Source organism: Juglans regia, chromosome 10, assembly GCF_001411555.2.
Source record: "Juglans regia cultivar Chandler chromosome 10, Walnut 2.0, whole genome shotgun sequence".
NCBI classification, from domain to species: Eukaryota; Viridiplantae; Streptophyta; class Magnoliopsida; order Fagales; family Juglandaceae; genus Juglans; species Juglans regia.
In genome coordinates this window covers 31,504,897-31,528,850 of record NC_049910.1, presented here as the reverse complement: position 1 = coordinate 31,528,850, position 23,954 = coordinate 31,504,897, and the positions used below count along the sequence as shown (strand labels likewise).

General features: G+C 36.8%; 2 protein-coding genes across 2 annotated transcripts; both read left to right on the top strand.

Annotated features, from left to right (window-relative positions):
- Nucleotides 1-298: 298 nt before the first annotated feature.
- LOC108997856 (peroxisomal fatty acid beta-oxidation multifunctional protein AIM1-like) lies at nucleotides 299-18,559 on the top strand. The gene is made up of 18 exons (XM_035694552.1): nucleotides 299-550; nucleotides 646-717; nucleotides 1,349-1,411; nucleotides 1,515-1,571; nucleotides 1,707-1,774; nucleotides 1,873-1,954; nucleotides 2,129-2,184; nucleotides 2,780-3,082; nucleotides 3,328-3,414; nucleotides 7,384-7,558; nucleotides 7,961-8,082; nucleotides 8,351-8,514; nucleotides 9,504-9,758; nucleotides 10,068-10,189; nucleotides 10,299-10,420; nucleotides 10,577-10,725; nucleotides 11,271-11,409; nucleotides 18,124-18,559. The coding sequence occupies exons 1-18, from the start codon at nucleotides 457-459 to the stop codon at nucleotides 18,166-18,168; spliced, it is 2,175 nt and encodes a 724-aa protein (XP_035550445.1). The 5' UTR covers nucleotides 299-456; the 3' UTR covers nucleotides 18,169-18,559.
- A 2,419-nt stretch (nucleotides 18,560-20,978) lies between these two features.
- Nucleotides 20,979-23,779, top strand: LOC118349700. Its single transcript, XM_035695239.1, has 2 exons — nucleotides 20,979-21,146; nucleotides 23,255-23,779. The coding sequence occupies exons 1-2, from the start codon at nucleotides 20,979-20,981 to the stop codon at nucleotides 23,777-23,779; spliced, it is 693 nt and encodes a 230-aa protein (XP_035551132.1).
- The last annotated feature ends 175 nt before the right edge of the window (nucleotides 23,780-23,954 follow it).

Here is a 23,954-nt window from a genome sequence, read left to right as displayed (position 1 = left end):
GAGATCGGTGGCAGCTGGCTTGGTAGTCGGCGTGAGGGGAAGTTGCCGGTGATGCCAGTGAGGCTGGGCAGCACACGGCGATGTCGGGCTGAATTGAAAGAGAATCATATGGAGGCTTCTGTCGAACTGAGAGAGCTGATAAGCAGGATAGGTAGATGAATTAAATAATGCATTTAGCATTAAAAAACATAATAAAATAAAAAAATATATTAAAAAATAGAAGAAGTAGACACGTCACGTGTGATATGAATCAACTCTAGCATTACTCTTAATTTTAGTGATCACCTGTGAACAGGGCTGATTCGTAGCGTAATTTTAGTCGTTGAACCTTACAGTGGCTATTAGCCTCTTTCTGCGTAACGCTCTGATAAACGGAGCTTCTTCGTTTTCTTCATCTTCATCGATCGTGAGGTAAAGGTCTAAACCTTTGGTTCTCTCATTTCACGATATCTATATATGGCGGAGGTTAAGGTCACCTTGGAGGTCGGAAACGATGGCGTCGCGATAATCACTTTCTCTAATCCGCCGGCTAACGCCTTAGCCGTTCAGAGTGAGCTCCGCGCCTCTTTCGATTCTGTGGAATCGTGTATTTTTATTATATATGAAGTTTTTATTTTGGCTGAGATTTTTCTATTGTCGGTGCAGTTATTGTCGGGTTGAAGGAGAAATTTGACGAGGCGGTCAGAAGAAATGATGTGAAAGCTATCGTTTTGACTGGTATCCTTTTGAGCTCTCTCATTCCATGCCTTTTGAGTTTGCTTTTTCTTTTTGGTGTTCATTGTACCGTTTGATCGGGTTGAAGGATCTCTATGTTGGTGATCGTGAAGTAGTTGTAAGTGCTAATGGTACCTTTAATTATGAAAATTTTTTAGAATTTTCTTAATATGTATCGTCTTTTGGATTTTGGGAAAGGAGAGTTTTTTGAAAATAAGCTTAGTATATGATTCGTGCGGCAGTGGATAAGTAGAGTTGAAAAGTTGTTTCACTGTAATTTTTTAAAAGCAGTTTTGTTTTGGTATTTGTAAAGGTTGGTTTGTTTTTTGTGGTTGGATAATGACTGAACAAAAAATTGAACTAGAAAACTTCTTTAAAATTTGAGGATATTAGTTTGAAATTTTCAAAACTTTGAAAAAAAACTTGTAGACAAACAAGGCCCAAGTTTGTTCGAAGTAAATTCAGTTTGGTGATTATCATATGTTTAGTGATTACCCCTGCTCCAATACGTGCCATGTGGATATTTTGAATATTGTTGAGATTTTTTTGCGTATTCTTCTTTCGTGAGAATAATAAGTGGGAGTTTTGCTCTGATTTTGTGTTTTGGTGGGGTTGTGGTATTTGTTCATTGAAGGCAGAGGAGGGAGGTTTTCTGCAGGGTTCGACATCAATGTTTTCGAGAAGGTTCAGGAGACTGGTACGAGTAATTTGACATACCCTGTACAGTTGACCTCTAGATAGGTAGAACTTAGATTCCACTGTCAGTACTTAGGATGCATCGCTCTTGTTTGACCCGGCAGGGAATATTTCACTCATGCCTGATGTATCAGTCGATCTTGTGGTCAACACAATTGAAGGTAACTTTAATCTTCTGGGTCTCATGGACTCTGTTTTTTTGCAAAAGCTTTGGTTTCCAAGAATCAAACTTTTTATTTGAGCATTTTTTTTCAATTCACTCTTGGCTTTTTAATCTTGTTTCTTCATAAGAACAGATTGCAAAAAGCCTGTAGTTGCTGCTGTGGAAGGACTTGCTCTTGGAGGCGGCTTGGAGTTGGCACTGGTATGTCTTTTTGTTGTTAAGCAGTAGCAGTTTCCTTTATTTTACTTTTCCTTTTCTTTACCCTCTTTCATTGCCTCATTCCATTTAGCCTCTTTCAGGGATCCCATGCACGTATCGCAGCACCAAGAACTCAACTTGGCTTGCCTGAGATGACACTTGGAATTATTCCAGGGTTTGGAGGTACACCTACATTCAGCGCACACATTTTGTTATGTATATCCATTTTTTCATCTGTTCTAACCATCAACATAGTTATTTTTTTTTTATAATTAAAAAAAACAACTATGTTGATGGTCAGAACAGATGTAAAACTGACTATCAATATAGTTATTAAGACTTCAGTTATTTTATAAGGCACACAACGTCTTCCAAGGCTGGTAGGGCTGTCAAAGGCAGTTGAAATGATGCTGGTAAACATCCTCGACATTCAAATTTTCTTTTCCATTTCAATTGCTTCGAGCTTGTGAACTGACTTTCTACATTTCCCAATTTACCTAATTACCGATACTAATACTAGTTGGACATGGTAAGCTACAGCAGCAGAAAAAGGGGAGAAAACTGAGGGTTTTGCCTGAGAATCTGATGATTTCTTGAGAAAAGCTTACTTTAAATATAAAACCACAGCCTTAGTAAATTATTTAAGGATAGTTGAGTGGGAGGGACACTAATAAGCTCTTTTTTTCCTCCCATTGTCTTGCTTATGCTAGTTTGTGGTGTGATGGTGGTTTAACGTCTGAATTTAATCTCTAGTAAAAAACAAATCTTTGTAATAACCAGCGTGAGTTTAGTTATGCTTTGAATGTTCAAATAGAAAGCAAGTACCTAGCTAACCTTTAAAATTCCCCGAATATGCTGTGGGAAGAGTGAAACCGCCAAACATGGTATTTGTATGAATAGTTTTGTCTGGGACCATACTCTACACCTTCTGAGTTTCTCTCTCTTTGGTGAGTGTTCTAATTCCTTTATCATTTTATGTCATGTCATCTGATTGAATATGGTTTTCAGTTGTCCAAACCGATCATGTCAGAAGAAGGGAAGAAGCTGGGTCTTATTGATGCTGTTGTGGCCTCTGAAGAGTTGCTGAAAGTATCTCGGCTATGGGCTTTAGACATTGCAAACAGGCGCAAGCCAAGGATACGTTCCCTTCACAAGACAGACAAGCTTGGTTCCCTGTCCGAAGCATATGAAGCATTAAACGCTGCAACACAACAAGCCAGAAAAACTGCCCCAAATATGCCTCAGCACAAGGCCTGCCTTGATGTGATGCGGGAGGGAATTGTTCATGGAGGATATACTGGAGTTCTAAAGGTATTGTGGGATTTTTTAGGAGCTAATGTTAACGTGTGTAAATTACCTTCCTCAAGAAGAAAAAATATGCTATTTTATGGCACTAGAAACTTATATTGGTTGTCTTTCCTGTGGGAATGAGATGTTTGTTATTGTTTGCTGAAGTAAGCATGTTTCATCACCCGGAAGTCATTAATTTAATATTGATGAAGGAGCTGGTTTGTTACTTGTTCATATATGTCCTAAATATGAACTTATCATTGCAGGAGGCTAAAGTATTTAGGGAGTTGGTCTTATCAGACACTTCAAAAGGACTTGTCCATTCCTTTTTTGCCCAACGTGCAACATCCAAGGTACTATAAGTGATGCGGGAACTCCCTCTGGCTCTTTCCATGATTTTCAATTTAGGAATTATCAGATTTGCTTGATCCTTGCTTGGATTCTAATGGCTTTCCCTTTTCGGTAAGCAATGGCTTTTACTTTCTTTCAATCATGCTGAAAATGTGTAAGTTTAATAAAAATTATGACAGTAATTCTTTATGGGGTTGCATAATATGGGCTCATTGGTTTTTGTTTTAAAGTGGCAATTCTTTTACCTAGCCATGTCAAGCCAGGTAAACATATTCCTATTTACCACATAGTTCAAATTGTGTAAGATATGTGTGTTCTGACTTGTTACTTCATAGTTTATCTGCATCTGTCTATTCCAGGTCTCCATTCTGTACTAATCATGTATTGCAATGCTTGCTCATAGGATTGGAAGGAAAGTAATGTATGACTTCTTAAGGGATATGATGTTTTTTTTTATGTGTGAATTATCATATTGCTAATATGGCTTAGATGTGTAACACCCCATTCCCCTAGGTTTAAGAATAACATTAATTGGAAAAAAAAATAGAGGGACCAGAAGTGCTACTAACCTTGCATTTATTTATTTTTTCTTTTCTTTAATGAAGCGCCAGGTATAAAAGATTCTATAATTTAAAATAAAACAAATTTCAGTAAAATTTACTGATAAAAAAAATTAACTGATCAAAACATATTTCAGTAAAATTTAAGAGTCTGCAGAAGCCCTTACTAAAATTTCTCAAATTTTGTACTATAAGAATCATAACTTAAAGCTCTGTACATGATCTATGTCTTTGCCTCACCTTCCTTAACTAAGTCTTGTCCTGCAACTCCATTCTCCAAAAGATCCTACCAGGAGTGGTTAAAACATAAAAATATTCAAAAATAAGTCGAATACTCAATAAGTAGCACATCATAAGTAAACATAATAAATATAGGGTTTTCTTGAAAGGCATGCATACTTAATACTTATACTAACATAAATATGTAACATGTATTATGCATAACTCATTAAACTTGTATGTTCCTTTCTTTAATGGCCAACACACCTTAACCCTCAGACCCACAACACATACCCTTTTATAGAAAAACATAGGTCTATACCGAGCAAGAGAGGGATAGAGAGGGAGGGAGAAAAAGAGTTACGTACAGAGGAAGAGAGCTTTATGTGGAAATAGAGGGAGAAACTGGGAGGGAGGGGGCTGGGCTTCCATGGTGGTTGGCCTCTACATGTGGCGGCTTCTACGTGCAACCTCGTGGCTAGGTTGCATCCATGTGGAATGTGAAGCAGCTTGTACATGAAGCTCCCATCACGGTAAAACTTGGATGTGATAGTTGCTAGTGCAAACGTGGGAGGTGGTGGAGGTGCGATTTACGGTGGGGCTGTTTCTATCGCGGTGCAGTGGGGTTGCGTCTTGACAGGAAAGGTTGCTGGCCTTGCTGTCCGTGGTGGTGATTGGCACTGTCTGTGGCAGTGTCGCGGTGATTCTTCAGTGCAGCCGTGGTGCAACAGCAGCCTGTTGAGACGCGGAGTAGGCAACCCATGCGGTGTAGGCACTTTTTGTGCCAATTTGAGGTGCTCTCGATGCAATGCTATGAGTATAATTTTTTTATCTGTTTTTGGTGTATAAAACAAGGGATTCCATGAGGTTGCAATGAAGGGGAAGGACTTGACTGTGTGGACTAGGTAGGTGGTTGCTTCGCGGTGGGGGCTGCAATGTGCTACGATGCAAGTGAGTTTGCCGTGACCGTGAGGGAGAGGCTGGGAGGTGATTCGCGGTGCAGGGACCTAGGTCGGCAACGTGGCTGGAACAAGAGTGGGACGTGGGTCTACGGTGGTGTAGGATAGAGGCTTGAGGCAATGGCTTGGCGGCTTCCGTCGTACAAGATAGAGTTTGGCAACGTGTGGTGGTGGTTCACAAAGGTCTGCGTCTACGGCCTTGATATTCTTGTTGTTGGTTTCACGTGGTCTAGAGGTGGTGTCAAGCATGATTACAGCCAGAGTCCTCCATGGCCTGACTGGGCTGGAAAGTGCTTTTCCATGGGAAAGGATGAAGCTACAGTGGGTGCAATGCAGATCAACATCAACGTGGGGGCTTGTTTTGATTCCAAAGGAGGTGGGCATGGCCGAAGCTCTCAACATTGATGCTTGGTGCCGCGACTGCCAATGGTTGAGCCTTTCACATGGGTTAGAGTCCATTTTTGTGGGCTTGTCCCATGAGTCCTAGGATTTGCCAAACGGGCTGGACCATTTAATGGGTCCACCTATATTATAGGGCTTGCCTATAATTTCATGGGCCTAGTCACTTAACAACCCTAACAGGCCGATCTTAAATTTCAGAATGAGCCTAACTTGTCCAATAAATATTTTTGTGCTCATAAATTAATTCTTGGGCCTAATACCAATTAAATAAGGGCCCGCTTGATTCATAAATATTAAATGGGCTTTTAACTCAATTACTAAGCCCAATATAAACCATTAATCCACCATAATAAATTTTGGGCCCGTGGTCTATTCAAAATTATCCAATAAATCTCAATTGGGCTTTTAGAATAAATTCTTGGGCTCAAACCAATTAAATAGGGCTCACTTGGTCCATAAGTATTAAGTGGGCTTTAATCCAATTATTGGGCCCAAAAAAACCATTCATCCATCATAATAAATTTGGGCTTGTGGCCTATTCAGGATTACCTGATAAATCTCAATGACTTCCAAAAATATTAGCCTACGAATGCCATCCAAAATTATCCACTAAACCTTGACGGGCCTTAAAATAATCTTTTGGGCCTATGAGCCTAAATAAAATTCTTAGTCATCCTAAAAAATTATAGCTTGTGGGCTTATCCAAAATGGCCAATTAATCCTGATTTAAGCCCTATAAAATTATCCATATTTCATCCCTAATACTATTTGATCAGGTTGTTACAAGATGGCTCTTATACATTCTTATTTTGAGTGAGTTCCAAAAATCCAAAGAAACACTAATCATCTCCTTTTTCTTACAGGTTTTAACAAGTGATATTGTCATCTGTTTCTACCTTCTATATACAATTTCCTTTTTCTAATAATAGTAACACTTAATTCTGAATGTTTGAAGAGTTGATAATCAGTGCAAAGTGTTATGAAATTTTACTATAAGTGTCCTGTCATTGAACAATGAAAATTCAAGTTTGAGCATGTGTAATTTTAATCCTTAGGGGTTGCCTCAAGTGGTCGTGCTTTGTTCTTAGTGGTATGCTCTCTTCAGGTCTATGGTTCGAACCCTTGGGTGCAAACAATTTTTGGAAGCAATATCCCATTGGTGAAAAGCCAATAATTTACCTAATTTGTGTGATGGGGATGCATTACATAGGTCCAACTGTCCAGGGTTTGATTGGGTAAAAGACATGTTGCATTTGCAGTCTCAAGGACTCCTCGTTATAAAAAAAGTTACATGTAATTTTTTAAGAAACGAATTTGAAAAAAAACTCCAACAATAGATCACCATCATGAGAAAGAAATAAAAGATTAGATATTCTATTATGCAAGTTATTGAGCAAAGGTGATCATAGATGTCTTTTTTTATTTTTGTAGAAATTTGAAGTCCTAAAAAACCTTGTAAGTTCACTAAATGAGGCAAGTAGGTAGGAACCATCTGCCACTTGGCTAAAATTTGTGAGTTGCCACCTAACCCTCTCTCCGGGAGTAAAATAGATCCACAACTCTTCTGGGCACAACCCAAGCCAATCCAATCCCAATCCAATCTGCCTTTTTATTTTCTTTTAATGGGCTAAATCTACATGACTTTCTTATATCTTTAACTTCTTGTAGATTGGCATCTCTTTTGTATACTTCCTGTGTACTAGTAAATTCTTTTAGCTTTTGGAGATGTACTGATAATTTAATTTCTAATTTCCTAAGTAACCTTGTCCTGGTTTTTGTTGACAAAATTGAATTCATTTGTTTAATTCCCCTGTTTCAATGTCTTTTACAGGTACCTAATGTTACTGATGTTGGGCTTAAACCAAGGCACGTAAAGAAAGTTGCTGTAATAGGGGGAGGACTAATGGGTTCAGGGATAGCTACAGCTCTGATGTTGGGCAACATATATGTTGTTCTCAAGGAAGTCAACTCTGAATATCTTCTGAAGGGAATAAGAACAATAGAAGGTGGCTCCTTTTTTCACAGTAGTTTTGAGATTCACAATGTTATTTTCTCGTTCAGTTTGCTTTCATTTATGAAGGACATAGTTTAAATTATATTAACTGAAGTGTTAGCTGATATAGTTGAAGAAAAGTTATCAGGTGTTGTCTAAACACAGACACTCAAGTTAAAGCTGACTGTTGGGATTTCTTTTTATACCTTACTCTTAAGCATTCATGCTAGTGTATTGTAGTATGTTAATTTTTTTAAGGTTACATATTTCAACAATGGAAAATGAACCCCTCTCCCCACCCAAAAAAAAAGCAAAACAATTTTTTTTTTTTATTGGCACTAGGTGTCCGAGAGCAGCACCCGACTTTGCCATATCCATGCAATAGAAACTTATGACTTTGTAATTTGTGTGACAGCAAATGTTCGCGGTTTGGTAACGAAAGGAAAGCTGACACAAGATAAGGCAGAAAAAACCTTATCACTGCTTAAAGGTGTATTGGACTACTCAGACTTTAAAGAGGTGGATATGGTCATTGAGGTGGGCTCTCTCTAAACTCATTCTGGTAGTGCAACTTTGGAACTTTTAAACCTACAAAATCCTGGCAGTGCTAGCACTACTTTCCATTTGTAAAATGGGTGGTAAACTCAGTCTGCAGTTGGTGGATGTGTTATCCGTTCATGTTTACTCAATACATTATGTTCATCTACCCCATTTTTTTCTTTAAGTAATATGTCTTATGAATGGACAATCCATGACATATTTAGTGCTGCGCTTTTAACATTAGTTGGTGTATCCTATTTTGAAGGCTGTCATTGAAAATGTTCCTTTAAAACAAAAAATATTTGGTGAAATTGAGAAAGTCTGCCCTGCCCACTGCATTTTGGCAACAAACACATCTACTATTGATCTCAATTTGGTTGGGGAAAAGACCAGCTCTCAAGATCGCATTGTAGGGGCACATTTTTTCAGGTTATTATATTTCCCTTCAGTAATACATGCTTGCTATCATCCGCTTTATAGATGTAAAGGTTAATATATATGCATGCCACGGACCTTCTTAGTTGTAGGAGTATGTATTCAATAATTGCTGTAAGTACCTGACTCACCAAGCAGATCCTCTTTCAGATTTTCGCAGTAGATACAAACTTTTCCTCACTCATCTTTCATTGAGGAATTGAAAAATAGTGGTTTACTTGAGGTCTATAGTTGGGCTCATCCAACAGAGCAAATTTTTTGAAGTAGCAATACCACCCATTAGCTAGGGTTGCAACCCAAGTACACTAGGGGTATATAAAGGGGAACGCCTAGTTTAAGGAAGGTTAGGGCAACAAGAGCTAGTAAAATCTATAGAGGAATTGAAACATTAGTTGTTGTCGATCTTAGTTCACTCATACAATGACCTAAGCATGAAGGTTCTCAAATCTGGAAAACTTCTTCGCTGTGGTCTTTGATATGATTGAACACTTAGAGTCTGTATAATATTGATAGGATCTGAGGCACAAACAAACTTTTCTGCACGACAAAAAGATCCCTGTCATGAAATCAAAGCACAGGATATGCTAGTTTTTTCAGAAAACATTTCCCCTGAAGTTTTGTTTGGTTGGAAATAATACATCTAAAGGCAAAAAAGTTCCAACCCCTTCTAGGAGGCTAATGCGTTCTCTCAATATATTTTCAGCTGAATAATGGTTAGTCTCTTCTAGTTTGTCAATTAAACTATATAGAGGCATGCATGCCTTTTTAATCAGCTGAGCATGTTGCATACCTAGAATTCAATAATGATGGAATTCTATCATTCATGGTGTTAGTTTATTAACAGCAGTAAAGTTTCATGCTGTCCAGTGATATTACAATGCTATTTTACTGCTATAGTACATTTCTTTTTTCAATTCAGGCATTTCTATAGATCGTGATGCTTTTGGTATATTATTTGGTTAACATGAATCTTTGATATACAGTCCTGCTCATGTGATGCCTCTTCTGGAGATTGTAAGGACTGAGAAGACATCTGCTCAAGTTATTCTTGATCTCATGGCAGTTGGGAAAATAATTAAGAAGGTTCCTGTAGTAGTGGGTAACTGCACTGGCTTTGCGGTCAATCGGACATTTTTCCCATATTTTCAAGGCGCGCATGTTCTGGTACATTTAGGTGTGGATGTGTTCAGAATTGACAGAGCAATCAGCAGCTTTGGCCTCCCAATGGGTCCTTTCCAGTAATCTTCTTTCCTTAATTGCTTTGCATTTATGTAGAGTAGCTAAAAACAAGTCTCCTATGAAGTTCTATCCCCAGCCATTTTGGGTTAAGAAGATTTGAAGACTTTTTTGTGTATATGTGCCTGTGGCAATCATGTTTTTGCCACTGCAAAGCAGTTCTCAGGGGCCCAAAAGAGGCTTAAGTATCTTGAGCTTCCTGGTTAAGCCCTAATGCTCTTTACATCATCACCTCATGGAAAGACACAAAAATTAAACCAACAAATAATAACAAACCATGATGTCTATTCCCTGATGCTCTTGACTTGCAGGCTTCAGGACTTAGCAGGATATGGAGTAGCCCTAGAAACCGGGAAAGAATTGGTTAACGCATTCCCTGATCGCACATTTAACTCGCCATTGGTTGAACTTTTGGTGAGAAGTGGAAGAAATGGTAATAATGAGTTCTATAGCCACCCATATGAATATTTCTTATTGTTCTGACGTTGTGTGCCTTTTTATGTCTTATAATTTGAGCTGACTATGCACTTCCATTGTTTTAGGTAAAAACAATGGAAAAGGATACTACATTTACGAGAAGGGGAGCAAGCCAAAACCTGACCCCTCTGTGCTACCAATTATTGAGGAGTCTAGACAACTAACAAATATTATGCCTGGTGGAAAGGTACTCTTGCTCCACATCAATACACGAGCATTCCATTTCCATGAAATTACTTAGTACTGCTTCAAGTTGTTGTCGATCCACTTGTTACACATAATTTTTTCAGTCCCTGTGAGACAATCAACTAATGGGTTTGCTGGATTATTTTAATGCTGGCAGTCTATATCTGTTACCGACCAAGAAATAGTTGAGATGATGCTCTTTCCAGCGGTGAATGAGGCATGTCGTGTTTTAGGTGAAGGAATAGTTGTTCGAGCATCAGACCTTGACATTGCATCTGTTCTTGGGATGAGTTTTCCATCTTACCGGTGAGTAACTTTTTGACCATTATTACCTTCTTTCTAGTTGGACTTTCAAGTAATCATTTATTCCTTTCCAAACTTTTCCTATATACTCCTTCCTGAAATATGTTCATCAGGTTTTATATCTTATTCTAGCAAGTGTAGGTACAAATTTGTATGTGTTACCAGTCTGCTCATTTTTGAATTATCCCTCCTGCCAAACTGTGAGGGCTTATCAGAGATTTTTTCCTTGTTCCTTAATGATAATAAGTCGCATATATCTTGTCTGTGTAATAAATGTATCAAATCCAGTCCTCTGCTTGAAATCTAAAAGGCTGAAAAGTAGGTTACCTAGTATATAGAGGCTATGTATTTTACTTGGTTATTCTGGAAACATTAGTATTGCATTATTGGAAATGAGGCTTTATGGTGTTTCACAAAATTATTATCCAAACTCCAAAATGGGCTATTGAAATTTGATTCTGTGCATCTACTCTTAGGTATATCATATTGAATCTTACATTTCCTTGGCCATGTGTAAGAATTTCACAGCAATCATTTCTTTGTTGCAGTGGTGGTATTGTTTTTTGGGCAGATGCAGCTGGGCTTAACCATGTTTATAGAAGTCTCAAGAAATGGTCAGAACTATACGGAAATTTTTATAAACCATCAAGGTTTTTGGAAGAAAGAGCGAGAAGAGGCATCCCATTGGTAAGAAATCTGTTTTATTCTTTGTATGCACCAATGTTTTGAATACCGTACCGGAAGCCATACCAGTCAAGGCACTGGAACGAAATATTTCGGTACTGGTACCGTTTCGTGTACCGTTTCGAGATAGTCGATATATGAATAAATTATATATATAAATTATATTCTATAATAATAGTCTATATATGAATAAATTATATATAAATACATATATATATAAATTATAAATAGCCTAGTCTGAATTGGGGGTAAAAAAATAAGCTTATAATTTAAAAAAATGAAAAAAAAAAAAAATTGAAAGCCGAAATATAGGCCGGTACAGGCCGAAATTGAGGCGGTAGTACGGCCGGTATTTGGGCCGGTACAAAACATATATGGTACCTATACTGGCCCAGCCGCCGGTACAGAAAATTTTGGCCTTACCAGCCGGTACGGCACGAAATTGAAAACAATGGTATGCACCACTTAACCTTTGGATAGGAAGAGGTTAATTGATTGTGATAAATTTTTATGCCTCATGGGTCGGCTTCTTGTTTGTTTCCTTGTAATTTCAAGGGGCCTTTAATAGTGTGGTTATTTATGAAATTACCCAAGTACCCATCTATTATATTACCATGTTTTGACCTAACAAACGGCCCGTTTGTCTCTACCGCAATAGCAATTAGAACCTCTGATGATATTCAAATATTGACTTTTCTCCTGGAACTCTAGTGGCTAAATCACAATCACTCTATCTCCAACATGGATCAACGATTACATTCTTTAAGAGAAACAATATAAAAATTCTCTTAAGGAATTTTCTCACCAAAATATGCACTGTAAAGTGCTCTAGAAAATATTCAGAACTGAATCTCTACAGATCCTAACCAGTAGGATCCCTTAAATAAACAATCTGAAAATCAATTTGAATTGCAGTAGGACTCTGCTGACGGAATGAGTCTGATAGGAGTTTGAGTCACAAAAGGATTTTGTTGACGGTAGGACTTTGCTGCGAAAAACACTACTGATGCAACTGTTGACACCTGGCGCTAAGTCTTCTTAACATATATAGTTTCCATTCAAACTCTTCACAGGATAATTCCAGGCTCCTTGGAATTCGGATACCTACACTCAACTTATCTAAAACATTATCTAATAACTTTTAGATACACTTCAAATGTTTATAGATAAAGTCAAAAGTGTTTTACATTCATACAACTTATAAAAACATCAAATAATCTTTATCCATCTAGTCACCTAGTCCTAGCCAAAATCTTGCATTTATAATCTCCCTCTTTGGCGGATTGGTGACAAAAATCAGTTTGATGAATGTAGTCTGTACCTAAAATAAAAACAACCAGCAGACCAAGATCTCGTGAAGAAAATCTTAATACAGTAATGAGAAGAAATGACATAAAACATTAATTGAAATTAGTCTTAACAAAATCAAAGGTTAGATGTAATCTAAACCTACTAAAATCATGTTCTAGTCATCATTAATAACCATGTTCAGTATTTAGTTCTCCCCCTCAATATTAAACTATCTTAAACAGAACTAATTCAACTCCCTCTCGGCAACACACTTACTTTAACTCCCCATAAATTTCACAATACCAAAACAATCAATTTACTCCTCCAATGCTCCTCTTAACTTTCCTTTTTTGTCACTAATTTGACAAGGCTCAAACCTCCTCGTCATCTGAATCAGAAAAATAAATACCAAGTCTATGTGTGCTAAGATGAGGACGCTAAGGAAGACCTTGATTTGACATTACTAAAGCGCTCTCTGATTTTAACTCAACCATGCACATATACAACCGTGACGTATGAATATGGATGCATGTCAAATAGTGAGCAAATGATTGAGGTAACCTGGTTGAGACATAAAACCAAGCACTTGGTTGGCATACCATAGGATCCGAGAAGCTCAATGGCATAACCAAAAAATTGAGCATTTATACATGGTTACAATAAACCCATTTAGATAAGGAACACACAATGGCGGAGCTAAAGAATTTTTTCTTTCACACTTTAATGCTTTGGTTTTCTGCTATTATACTAAATGGGAACAATGTTTATGATTTCTTGTCTTTAATTTATCGCTCTTAGAATGTACTTAGGGGTCTTTCTATATACTTCCTGTGTATTCGGGCTATGCCTATTTCATTCATATCAATAATATTTATATCTTACTTATCAAAAAAAAAAAAAAACAATAAACCCATTTCATATGTACAAACTCATATTCCAATCAACAATAATCCAAACCCCAACATTACAAATCAAAACCAAAATCCCAATCTCCACTTTTCATGTGCGCCACATCGTAGAACTGAAAAATAGATTAAGATGAATGAAAGAAAGTAGTTACCATGATAGAGAATTGTAGATCAAGATGGTTTGGACTGGTTCTTAATCATGAGAAAATCGAATATGATAACGTGTGAAGTGAGATGCGGCTAGGGCTCGATAAGGAGAGTGTCGAGGGTGTGTGGGTAATAGAAAATATCAGGGGGGTTGGGGGGGTCTCAGCCGTGTGCAAGTCTGTAGGTCTATCTAAGTGACTTAAGTCACTTGTTGCCCATCCGTGCCACGCACGGGTCTAAATCGCAATGTCCCACTGAGACTTATACAATTAGGCCATAACTTACACCAAAATAAAGTAGACCACCCCTTCTAGACTTATCCCAAAAAAAAAAAAAAAAAAATGTCAAACAAACCATCTACAAACAAACCTAAAATTAACATAAAAACCCTATAAAAAATATTTTCGAAATTTTTCTTTCATTTTTTATTTTTTTTAAATTGAGTCAATGTACATGCCTAAGTGCATCACAAGTCCAAGCATCGTGTCACTCACAATCAAAAATAAGATACTCTTATTTGCAACAATCACAATGGTTGTTTACACATCATAAGTTCATCAATTATCAAAGTTCGTGTGAGTGAGTGAGAATACTTACTTCAATGAATCATATATATGTATTTTTCATCCTTTTTTTTATTATATATATATTTTTATTTATTTCCATAGATACTTCCAAGAGATTGTCTCTTACCTTAAAAGTAAAACTTTATGCTAGAGCCTAAATACTTGAAAGAGTTTCTCCTCCGAACACAAGTTTGCACAACTCTTGATATATCCATTTTTATTTCTCATCTTTTTCCACAATGATTAGAGTAACGATTTTTCCTGTTAGGACTTAAGGGACAAATCCATGTAGGGTGTCTTTTTCCGCAATGAATAAACACTGACTTTTTCTATATGGATCAAACATTTATGTCCGACAAGGTGAGATCTCTTGCTTTTAGTACTAGGCTCAACTAGTATTAGTCAATTTAAGGCATAGACCCCCCTTTTTATGAACACCTTTTAAACAATATGGAACATAATAATAAAGAAAGTGAAACTAAGTTCCTCACAGTTCATTATAATTTGACTTTGTCTAGATGAATCATAAGGTTAACATAAACAAAGTTGACTGCACAAAATAGAGAGATGCTTCAACTCAAGGAATGAAAGTGTGAGGCCCTAAGTACTCAAGACTTGGCACACCAAGTATGAACTTTGCTCAACTGAACAAAAATAAAATTAAGCTACAAACCAGCAAAAAAATGAAAAATAATTTAACCAAACAAACCAGCAAAATAAAAATAGAGCACAAAAAAAAAAAAAAAATGCATGTCCTAAACTAATGCAAGTGTGTAGTGTGTCTCTCACTTGATGTCACACACACCAATAGACACGAATAGCTTTCTTTCTTGGCAAGATCTAGTCACTATCTTCTTTGACCACCTATTTTGCTTTAAGTTTGGTCTTGTCCATATCACTTTGCATATTTTTTCCTTTGTTGAGAAGACAAAAATTTGCTAATTCACCAAGTATACAACTGATGGTAGTTATCTGATGACTTAAGTCATCAACCTTATTTTCTAAATTCTTTTCATTTCTTGTAGATTTTCTTTTTCTTTCTTTTTCTTGTACTTTTCTCAAGTTAAAAAGCAATATGGCCTTATATGGCCAAGAATACCACAATGATGACAAGGAGGAATAAACTTACTTTCAAACTTACCTCGATTAAGCTTCCTTGACATTGATCTTTCATGAGAGGCTCTCGGAATGTTAGATTTTGACACATCTTTCTTTGGAGCATCCTCATCTTGGCTTTCTTTAACAAAGATAATACATTTTGATGAAGTGGCAGTAGATGATGAGGCTTGAAGTTCTTTGCTTTGGGAAGTCATGTACCCCAAACCCGTGTAATCACAGCTGGATTTTTGAAAGCTTAACATCTCATCTAATTTCCAAGTTGCAGTTTTTTTTCTTGTATTCTTGAACTTTTTCCAATTCATTTTCAAATACTCCTCTTTGAGTGTTCAATCTTGATACTTTAACTTCAGAAGTTTTTAATGCCTTGGACAGATTATTCTTTTCATTCTCCACGGCTATGAGCTTGTTGTGAAGCTTCTTATTTAGTTTTTTCAGTTTGACCACCTCTTCACATAAGTCATTATAGACTTCCTTTAAACTCAGCTCATGATCAGCCTCAACTAAAGCTACCTCCGAGTCATTGTCATCATCATCACTTTCAGATTTTGTTAACATAATTTCAGGAATCTCACTATTAGCTGTAGAAAAGGCTATAAATGAACTTTCATCCTTAGATGATGAACTGGAATTTTCAGAATCTAAGCTGTCACTTAATGTGGCATTAACTGCTTTTCCTTTGTTCTTTTTAAAGTTTGGACATTCGATCTTTATGTGATCATAACCTGAGCATTCATGGCACTTAACTTTATCATTTTTCTCAGATTTCTCTTTATTCCATTTTTTAGAATCATTCTTCTTAGCAAATAATTCATTACCTCTCTTTTGCTTTCCATTTGCCTTTTTGTTAAACATGAATTTTCTAAATTTTCTTGCAATAAGTGCTATATCCTCATCATTTAGATTCTCCTCATCAGAAAAATCTTCACGATCTTCTCTCACAATTTTTAGAGCAATGGGACTTATATTTTCTTGTTTGAGGAAGTGAAGACTCATAGGTTTGTAAGGAACCTACTAGTTTTTCAACCTTAATTGCATCCAAGTCCTTGCTTTCCTCTATGACAGTCACTTTTGAGCGAAATCTTTCAGGCAAAGATCTTAGGATCTTTCTCACAACTCTTGAGTCTTCCACCTTATCACCGAGATTGAACGTGACTTCCAAGATATCTCAAGCTTCTTTAGCCACCTCACACATGGAAATTCTTTTAAATTCTTCAGAAGATACCACCATAAAAATAGCATTAAGTCCTTTGCTATTCCAATTGCAATTGGTGATCTCATCTCTTGTCCATGCATCAATGACTGTCTCGGGTTTAGTCCATCCTCGCTCAACTGCATAGCACATGCTCATCCAACGACTTGAGGAAAGCCCTCATACGAACTTTCCAATATGCATAGTTTTCCTTATCAAAGTGTGGCGGGAAACCCCTAGGGGTTAGCTCAAGTGGTAAAGGCCTTGGGCTTGGGGGTATGCTCCCCCTAGGTCCAAGGTTCAAATCCCCTTAGGTGCAAACAATCTCTAGGGGTCATACCCCTTGGTGCAAACCAGCGATTGAACCAGTTCCGTGTAGAGAAACTTTCAAGAGTGCTGTGCACGGGACCGAGGTTTACTCTGCAGGGGTGGGTCCGAAGAGCCCTGCCTTGGAGAGGTTCCCCGACATTAAAAAAAAAAAAACGACATGGCCAACAGGGGCACGTATCACACTTGAATGAGTGAACCACGCTCTAATGACAATTGAAATTATCCAAGTACCCTTGTATTGTAATACCACGTTTTGACCCGACAAACGACCTGTTTGTCTCTACCACAGTAGCCAAAACCTCTGGCGATCTTCAAATATTGGTTTTTTTCTTGGAACTCCAGTGGCTAAATCACGATCAATGTATCTTCAACATGGATCAACGATCACACTTTTTGAGAGAAACAATATGAAAATTCTCTAAAGAATTTTCTCATCAAAATATGCACTGCAAAGTGCTCTAGAAAATATCTAAAACTGAATCTCTACAGATCCTAACAATAGGATCCCTTAAATAAACAATCTGAAAATCAATTTGAATTGCAGTAGGACTCTGTTGACGGAATGAGTCTGATAAGAGTTTGAGTCACAGAAGAATTTTGTTGACGGAAGAACTCTGCTGATGCAACTGTTGACACCTGGCGCTAAGTCTTCTTAGCAAATGTAGTTTCAACTCTTCACAGGATAATTCTAGGCTCCTTGGAATTCGGATACCTATACTCTTGACTTATCTAAAACATTATCTAATAGCTTTTAGATACACTTCAAATGTTTATAGATAAAATCAAAGTGTTTTACATTCATCCAACTTATAAAAACATCAAGTAATCTTTATCCATCTAGTCACCTAGTCCTAGCCAAAATCTTGCATTTACAATTTTCATGCCACTGATAGGGAGTGGTTAATTGATAATGACACTGGTATTAATTTTGATGCGTCACGGCTGTCAGCTTATACTTTTAAAGTTGCCTTTAATTGGTTTGGCTTTGTTCCTTGGCATTTTGAATATGTATGGTGTTGTCATTCTCCTGCAAAGGCAAATTTCCCAGTACTGAGATTATGTTCCAACGAAGATAATACTTGGTTACAAGTGGAAGTGGGAGAAAGCAGAGAAAACTCTCTCTCTCTCTCTCTCTCTGTGTTATTGACATTCTTGTTTCCTCCTGCAGAGTGCACCTACTTCATCATCTCCAGCTTCAAAGTCACGCTTGTGAGCAGGAACTTCAAATTCAATCCGACCTAAATCTATACGGAATAGGAGAAGAGATGTTCCTTTTTCATGGTGGGCAGAATAACTCATGTTTGGTTCGCTAGTGATTTTTCAATATTTAGTAAAATTTGTCTATATTTAGAAACAAGATCTTGATTTCTATGTTTGTTGTCTCCCTTTCTTTCTTCTTGGTGCGCTTTTTCAATTTTTATTTTTATTTGTGTCTCCTGAGTCACCCTCGGATGAACGAACAATGATTTTCTTTTGGGTTAGAGAAAATGTCTCCAACCCAATCTACCAGGTTGTCACGCGTCATTTGAATATGTGAGATGTGATTGTTTTTTTAATAGGATTGATAGTGTTTGATTAACTACTAATGAGTAATGTTATACACATCACTATTTTTTTTCATTCTATTTTATAAATGTAATACTTTCTAGAGGACTGCTATAGTTACAAGAGATTACACAAAAGCAATCACACAAATTGACGTGGTTTCATGTAATCCATTACATTTACTTTATAATAAAAGTAACTTTACAATCTGACGAACCACGTGAAGCTACATCAGTTTATGAGATTATTTTTGTGTAATTCAATTGTGGGTACAGTATTTCTCTACTTTCTATCATTCTCGGATCGTTCTTTATTTTTTAAAAAATAAATAAATTTGCAGATGGATGAACGAGGTTGGATGAGAGAATGGGGTGATGGTGTAGTATGTAGAAGTCACATTGATTTTTAGATGTAAAAAAAAAACAAAAAAAAAAAAGTAAGACATTAACACTGTTATCTTATTGAAAAGATGTCTCTTACATGTTCGGCAATTCATGATACTAGTTTGGAAGAGTTTTCTTTAAGTATATTCAAATATGTTGTAACTCGTATCTTTTGTGAAAACAAAAGAACAGCACGTGTTAGAAAAGTAAAAGGTTAATAATTTTGAATAAAACGAATTACTTTAATTAAATAAGAGTTATTTTATTTTTAAGTCTGTGTGTAATGTATATGATTCACATCACTTAAATAATAAAATTTGATTTGTAAGATTTAAATTTTAAAATTTATCTTTTAAATTAAATTATGTCATATAAGCAGTTTATTAGGTATACTCTACACATTAACTTGAAAATAGATTTTTAAAAAAAAAAATAATTAGTAATTAAAATAAATGTATACATTTTTCATTTAAGAGAAATTCTATTTGCAGTCCTCAAGTGGGGACTGCGTGTGCAAGCACATTATTAAATGAGAGAAAACATCATTTTAGGAGGGATAATTTTGTAATTTAAAAAAAATTTAAAGTTAAAATAGCTTAGGCTTGCATTGCAGTCTCCAAATGGGGACTGTATCTAGCATTGCTCTTCATTTAATAAGTTTAACTCGAGGAGAATTAACTTTCATATTATTTAATAATATGTTTATTTGACTAAATCTTATCTAATTATAAGATTATGAGGATCAAAGGTGACAACCATTATATATAAATCATTTTCTAATTCTAATAGAAGATAAATATCTTAATATTGAATTATTGATCTGTTACAGCAATTACTTGCAACTAGTCGAACACCCATGTATTGTGCACGAATACCATAAGATATCTAATTAACATTAGTATGTACAATATTTGTTTTAAGATATTTTACCTATGTTTAAATGTTAGCGTCCCCATCGAGAGTGGCTCTAAAGGAGAAGCAAGCAGCAATCAGAGTCTCCTCTCTTGCTCTCGCTTTAAGATGTAGAGGTGGTGAAAGAATGTGTTCCTATTAATTTTCAAAGTGGAGTGAGTGCTATTTCATTGCAAAATGGAAGAGATTGAGGGCCGATGGGGACAATTGTCTCTGACGGAGGAGGAAGATATATCAATTGATATCAGAGGGGAGGCATGTGAGAATGCTCAACGTAAGGGTGAGAGGTGTTTAATTGGGAAAGTATGTATGGAATGTGTGATAACAAAAGCTATAATTGCCAACAAGGGCTAAGATGTGGAAAATGACTAAGTTGACAAGTTTTCAACAGGTAGGACAAAACATATTTCTTATCATATTTGGAACTCATGCTGACAAATAAAGGGTGGAAGGGGGTCGCCCTTAGTTTTTTAACAATCATTTCTTTGTTCTTAAGTTGTTTGATGGGTTTACACAACATCACAAGATGAGTTTCAATCATGCATCGTTGTGGGTACAGATGCATAATTTGCTATTGGCTTGCATGAATCAACAGACTAGAGAGAGGCTTGGAAATTCAATGGGGGAGGTGGAAGAGGTGGATGTTGATGAAGATAGAGTAGGATGGGGGAATAGCTTACATGCGAAAATTAAAATGGGCCTCACAAAACCCATTGCAAGAGGGTGTATGGTTAGGGTGAATGGAAGAAGTGTTTGGGTACCAGTGTGTTATGAGAAACTACCAAGAGTTTATTTTGATTGTGGTCATATTTTACACTCTGGATTATCCTGCTCAAAAGACATAAAACAGAGAAATGGCAGTAAGTAGTTTGGCACTTGGCTTTGAGTAGATGTCTATGCAAGGTGTCGAAGTACTCTAGTTCAGAACCCAGATCCTATGGATGAGAATGGAAAAATGAGTGATGATTGGAATCCAGTTCAGACTACAGATGAACAAGAAGAAGCAATTCCCAATGGCCGGAAGGCCAACGTCGAGAACATGGAAGATGTTACTCTACCTAATTATGGAGAACGAATGGAAGACGGCGTGATTAGTGTTGATGAGGAGGAGGAAAATCTGAGAATAGTGTCATTGAAGGAGCTGGTGGGGGAAAGAGTTAAGAAATGAAAGAAAACAACTGTAATGGTCGATTTTGAAGCAGATAAGGGGGGAAGCTTGGAGAAGTTATGTGCTGAAATTGATACTTGCCTAAATGGGCCAATACAAATGTCTTCATCTCACTTGGACTACTTAAGGGACGAGCCTAGTCATGACCCTGACTCTAGTTTGGGCCCATGCACTGGCCTTAAGGTCCCTCCAGATAGTCTAATGGCTACTCAGTAAAACAATTCAACTCCCAAGCCACGACAGAAGTAAGATCAACCTACTCGTGAAAATTGGAAGAGCAAAGCTCGTGCCATAGGTCAAAATCTCTCTCTCTCTCATGAGGGTGTTGCTAAGAAAAGAGTTGCTGGGGAGGGTTCTGTTAGTGAGTCACATTTTCAAGAGTGTAAGAAGTTAAAAGTAAGTTTAAAGGAAACTGAGGGTGGCAGAGACAAGCCCACAGGAATTCGTGCACTTCATGATCTTGTCAAAAGTGAAGTTCCCTAAATAATGTTCCTTATTGAAACTAAGTTATTAGTTCAGAAAATGGAGTTTGTGAAAAGGAAGTTAGGGTTTGAAGGGTGTTTGGCAATAGACAGTGTTGGTAGGAGTGGAGGTTTGGCCCTTCTATGGAAGGAGTACCAAATTCATATTCAGAATTACTCAAGATACCATATTCATGCTTGTGTGAAAAGAGATTGTGATAAGTGGTTTCTAATAGGGTTATATGGACATCGTGAGGTGGCTCGAAGACATAAGTCTTGGGCACTTGTGCGTATGTTAAATGTACAAAATCCTGCTGCTTGGCTTATTTTTAAAGACTTTAATGAAATGTTGAATATTCAGGAGAAGAGGGGTGGTAGAGGAAGATCTAAGAGACAAAGTTTAGAAATGCTCTTGATGATTATGGATTGTTTGATCCTGGATATTTAGGTTCCAAATATACATGGTGAAATGGTAGGGAGGTGCAACATAGAATTAGTGAGAGAATTGATCATTTTCTTGCAAATGAAGGATGGTCTAATATGCTCCCCACTGCTAGAGTTAAGCACGAAATAGCTGCACATTCAAATCACTCCCTAATAGTATTATATCAAAATGATGAAGGTGGTTCAAGTGGAAGGAAGAGGCCTTTTACCCTCTTATGTTATTTCTAACTCTCAAAGTGCATTTATTCCGGGTCGTCTTATTACTGATAATGTTCTTGTTACATATGAAATCATTCATTTTTTTTAGAAGAAAGAGGGATGGGAAAGAGGGTTTTATGTCTCTTAAATTGGATATGAGTAAAGTATATGATAGGGTTAGTTGGCCTTTCCTTGAGCATACTATGCTTACTATGGGGTTTTCTAAGAAATTGGTAGATTTGATCATGCTTTGTGTTAGAACAATTTCTTTTTTTGTTCTTATTAATGGTGAGCCCAAAGGACCCATCATTCCCTCTAGAGGCTTGAGACAATGAGATCCTCTATCTCCTTATCTATTGTTATTATGTACCGAAGGTCTTATATGTCTTTTACAACAAGCTGTTGTTGAGAATCAGTTCAAAGGTATTCAAGTCTGAAAAGGTACACCTAGAATCAATCATAGATGATTGTGTCCTATTTTGCAAAGCTGATATGGAAGAGAACTTAAAGATCCAACACTTGCTGCAATTATTTGAACAAGCATCTGGCCAACAAGTCAATAGGGCTAAGACAATAGTGGTTTTTAGCAGGAATGTTACAAGCTCTCAACAGGAGGAGCTACTGGCATTGTAGGGAGTTCAACCGTTTCAGTAGTATGATAGGTACTTGGGCGGCCTTCAGTGGTTGGCCATGCAAATAATCAAGTTTTTTTTTTTTAAGATTAAATACAAGGTATGGCAGAAATTGAAGTGCTGGAAGGAGAAGGTGCTGTCACAAGGGGAAAAAGAGATTTTGATTAAGGTAGTTGATATGTCTATTCCAACCTACTCAATGAGTTGTTTACCTACAAAGTCCAATTTAAAGAAAAGGCAAGTGGTATTGGAGGACAATTGTGTTTTCTGTGGTACTGAGGAAGAAGACATAATGCATGCAGTTTATCAATGCAAAACAATCAGACAGTGTTGGATTGACCTGGGACTTGTTTTGCAACCTGAGGCAAGATGTATAGATTTTGCAAAATTTGTTACTACAGCACTGAAAAATGGCAGCAAAGAGGAAGTTGAAAAAATCATACTCATTGCATGGGGGTTTTGGTATAGGCGCAATAAGAAAATGTTTGATGATTCTAAAGTTCATCCAACAACTGCAGTACATCAAGCATTGGCCTTATGGTTTGATTTGAAATAGGTGAAGGGTATTGGCAAGAAGAGTAAAGACAGGTGGATTGCTCCACCAGTTGGAACTTTGAAACTAAATGTTGATGGTGCTCTTTTCTTTGACCAACAAAGAGCAGGAGTGGGAGCTCTACTTCGAGATGAGAAGGGGGATGTCCTGCTAACAGCTTGTAAGAAAGAGATGACAGTTAATAATCTACTCGAGATTGAACTGTTGGCTATTCTTAGAGGTTTACAACTATGTCTACATAAAGGTATACCAAAGTTGGAGATAGAGACTGATTCACTGATTATGGCCAATACTATTCCGAGTAAAGAAGCCTATTCACGGTCTATGATAGGAAATATGATCAAGGGGATACAAGATTTGATGAAGCTCTTTCACCAGTGTAGCATTCAACATGTTGGAAGCATAAGTAATGCTGGGGCACAAAAGTTGGCAAAGTATGCATGGCATATTGATGATATCAGTGTATGGGAATGTTCTTTCCCTGAGTCTATTGAATTTGTTATATGGGTTGAAAAATATTGTTTGTAATGCTTTGTTGATTAATGGAATTCTCGTTATAAAAAAAACTGTTTTAAAGATGTATAAAATGTTTTAGATTTATTTTATACCATATACAGCAAAAATAAAGAACTGTTTTTTTCAACATCATCATATAATAGTCATGTCTCTATTTTTATCAGGTTTATTTTCCTCTGTAAAAGAG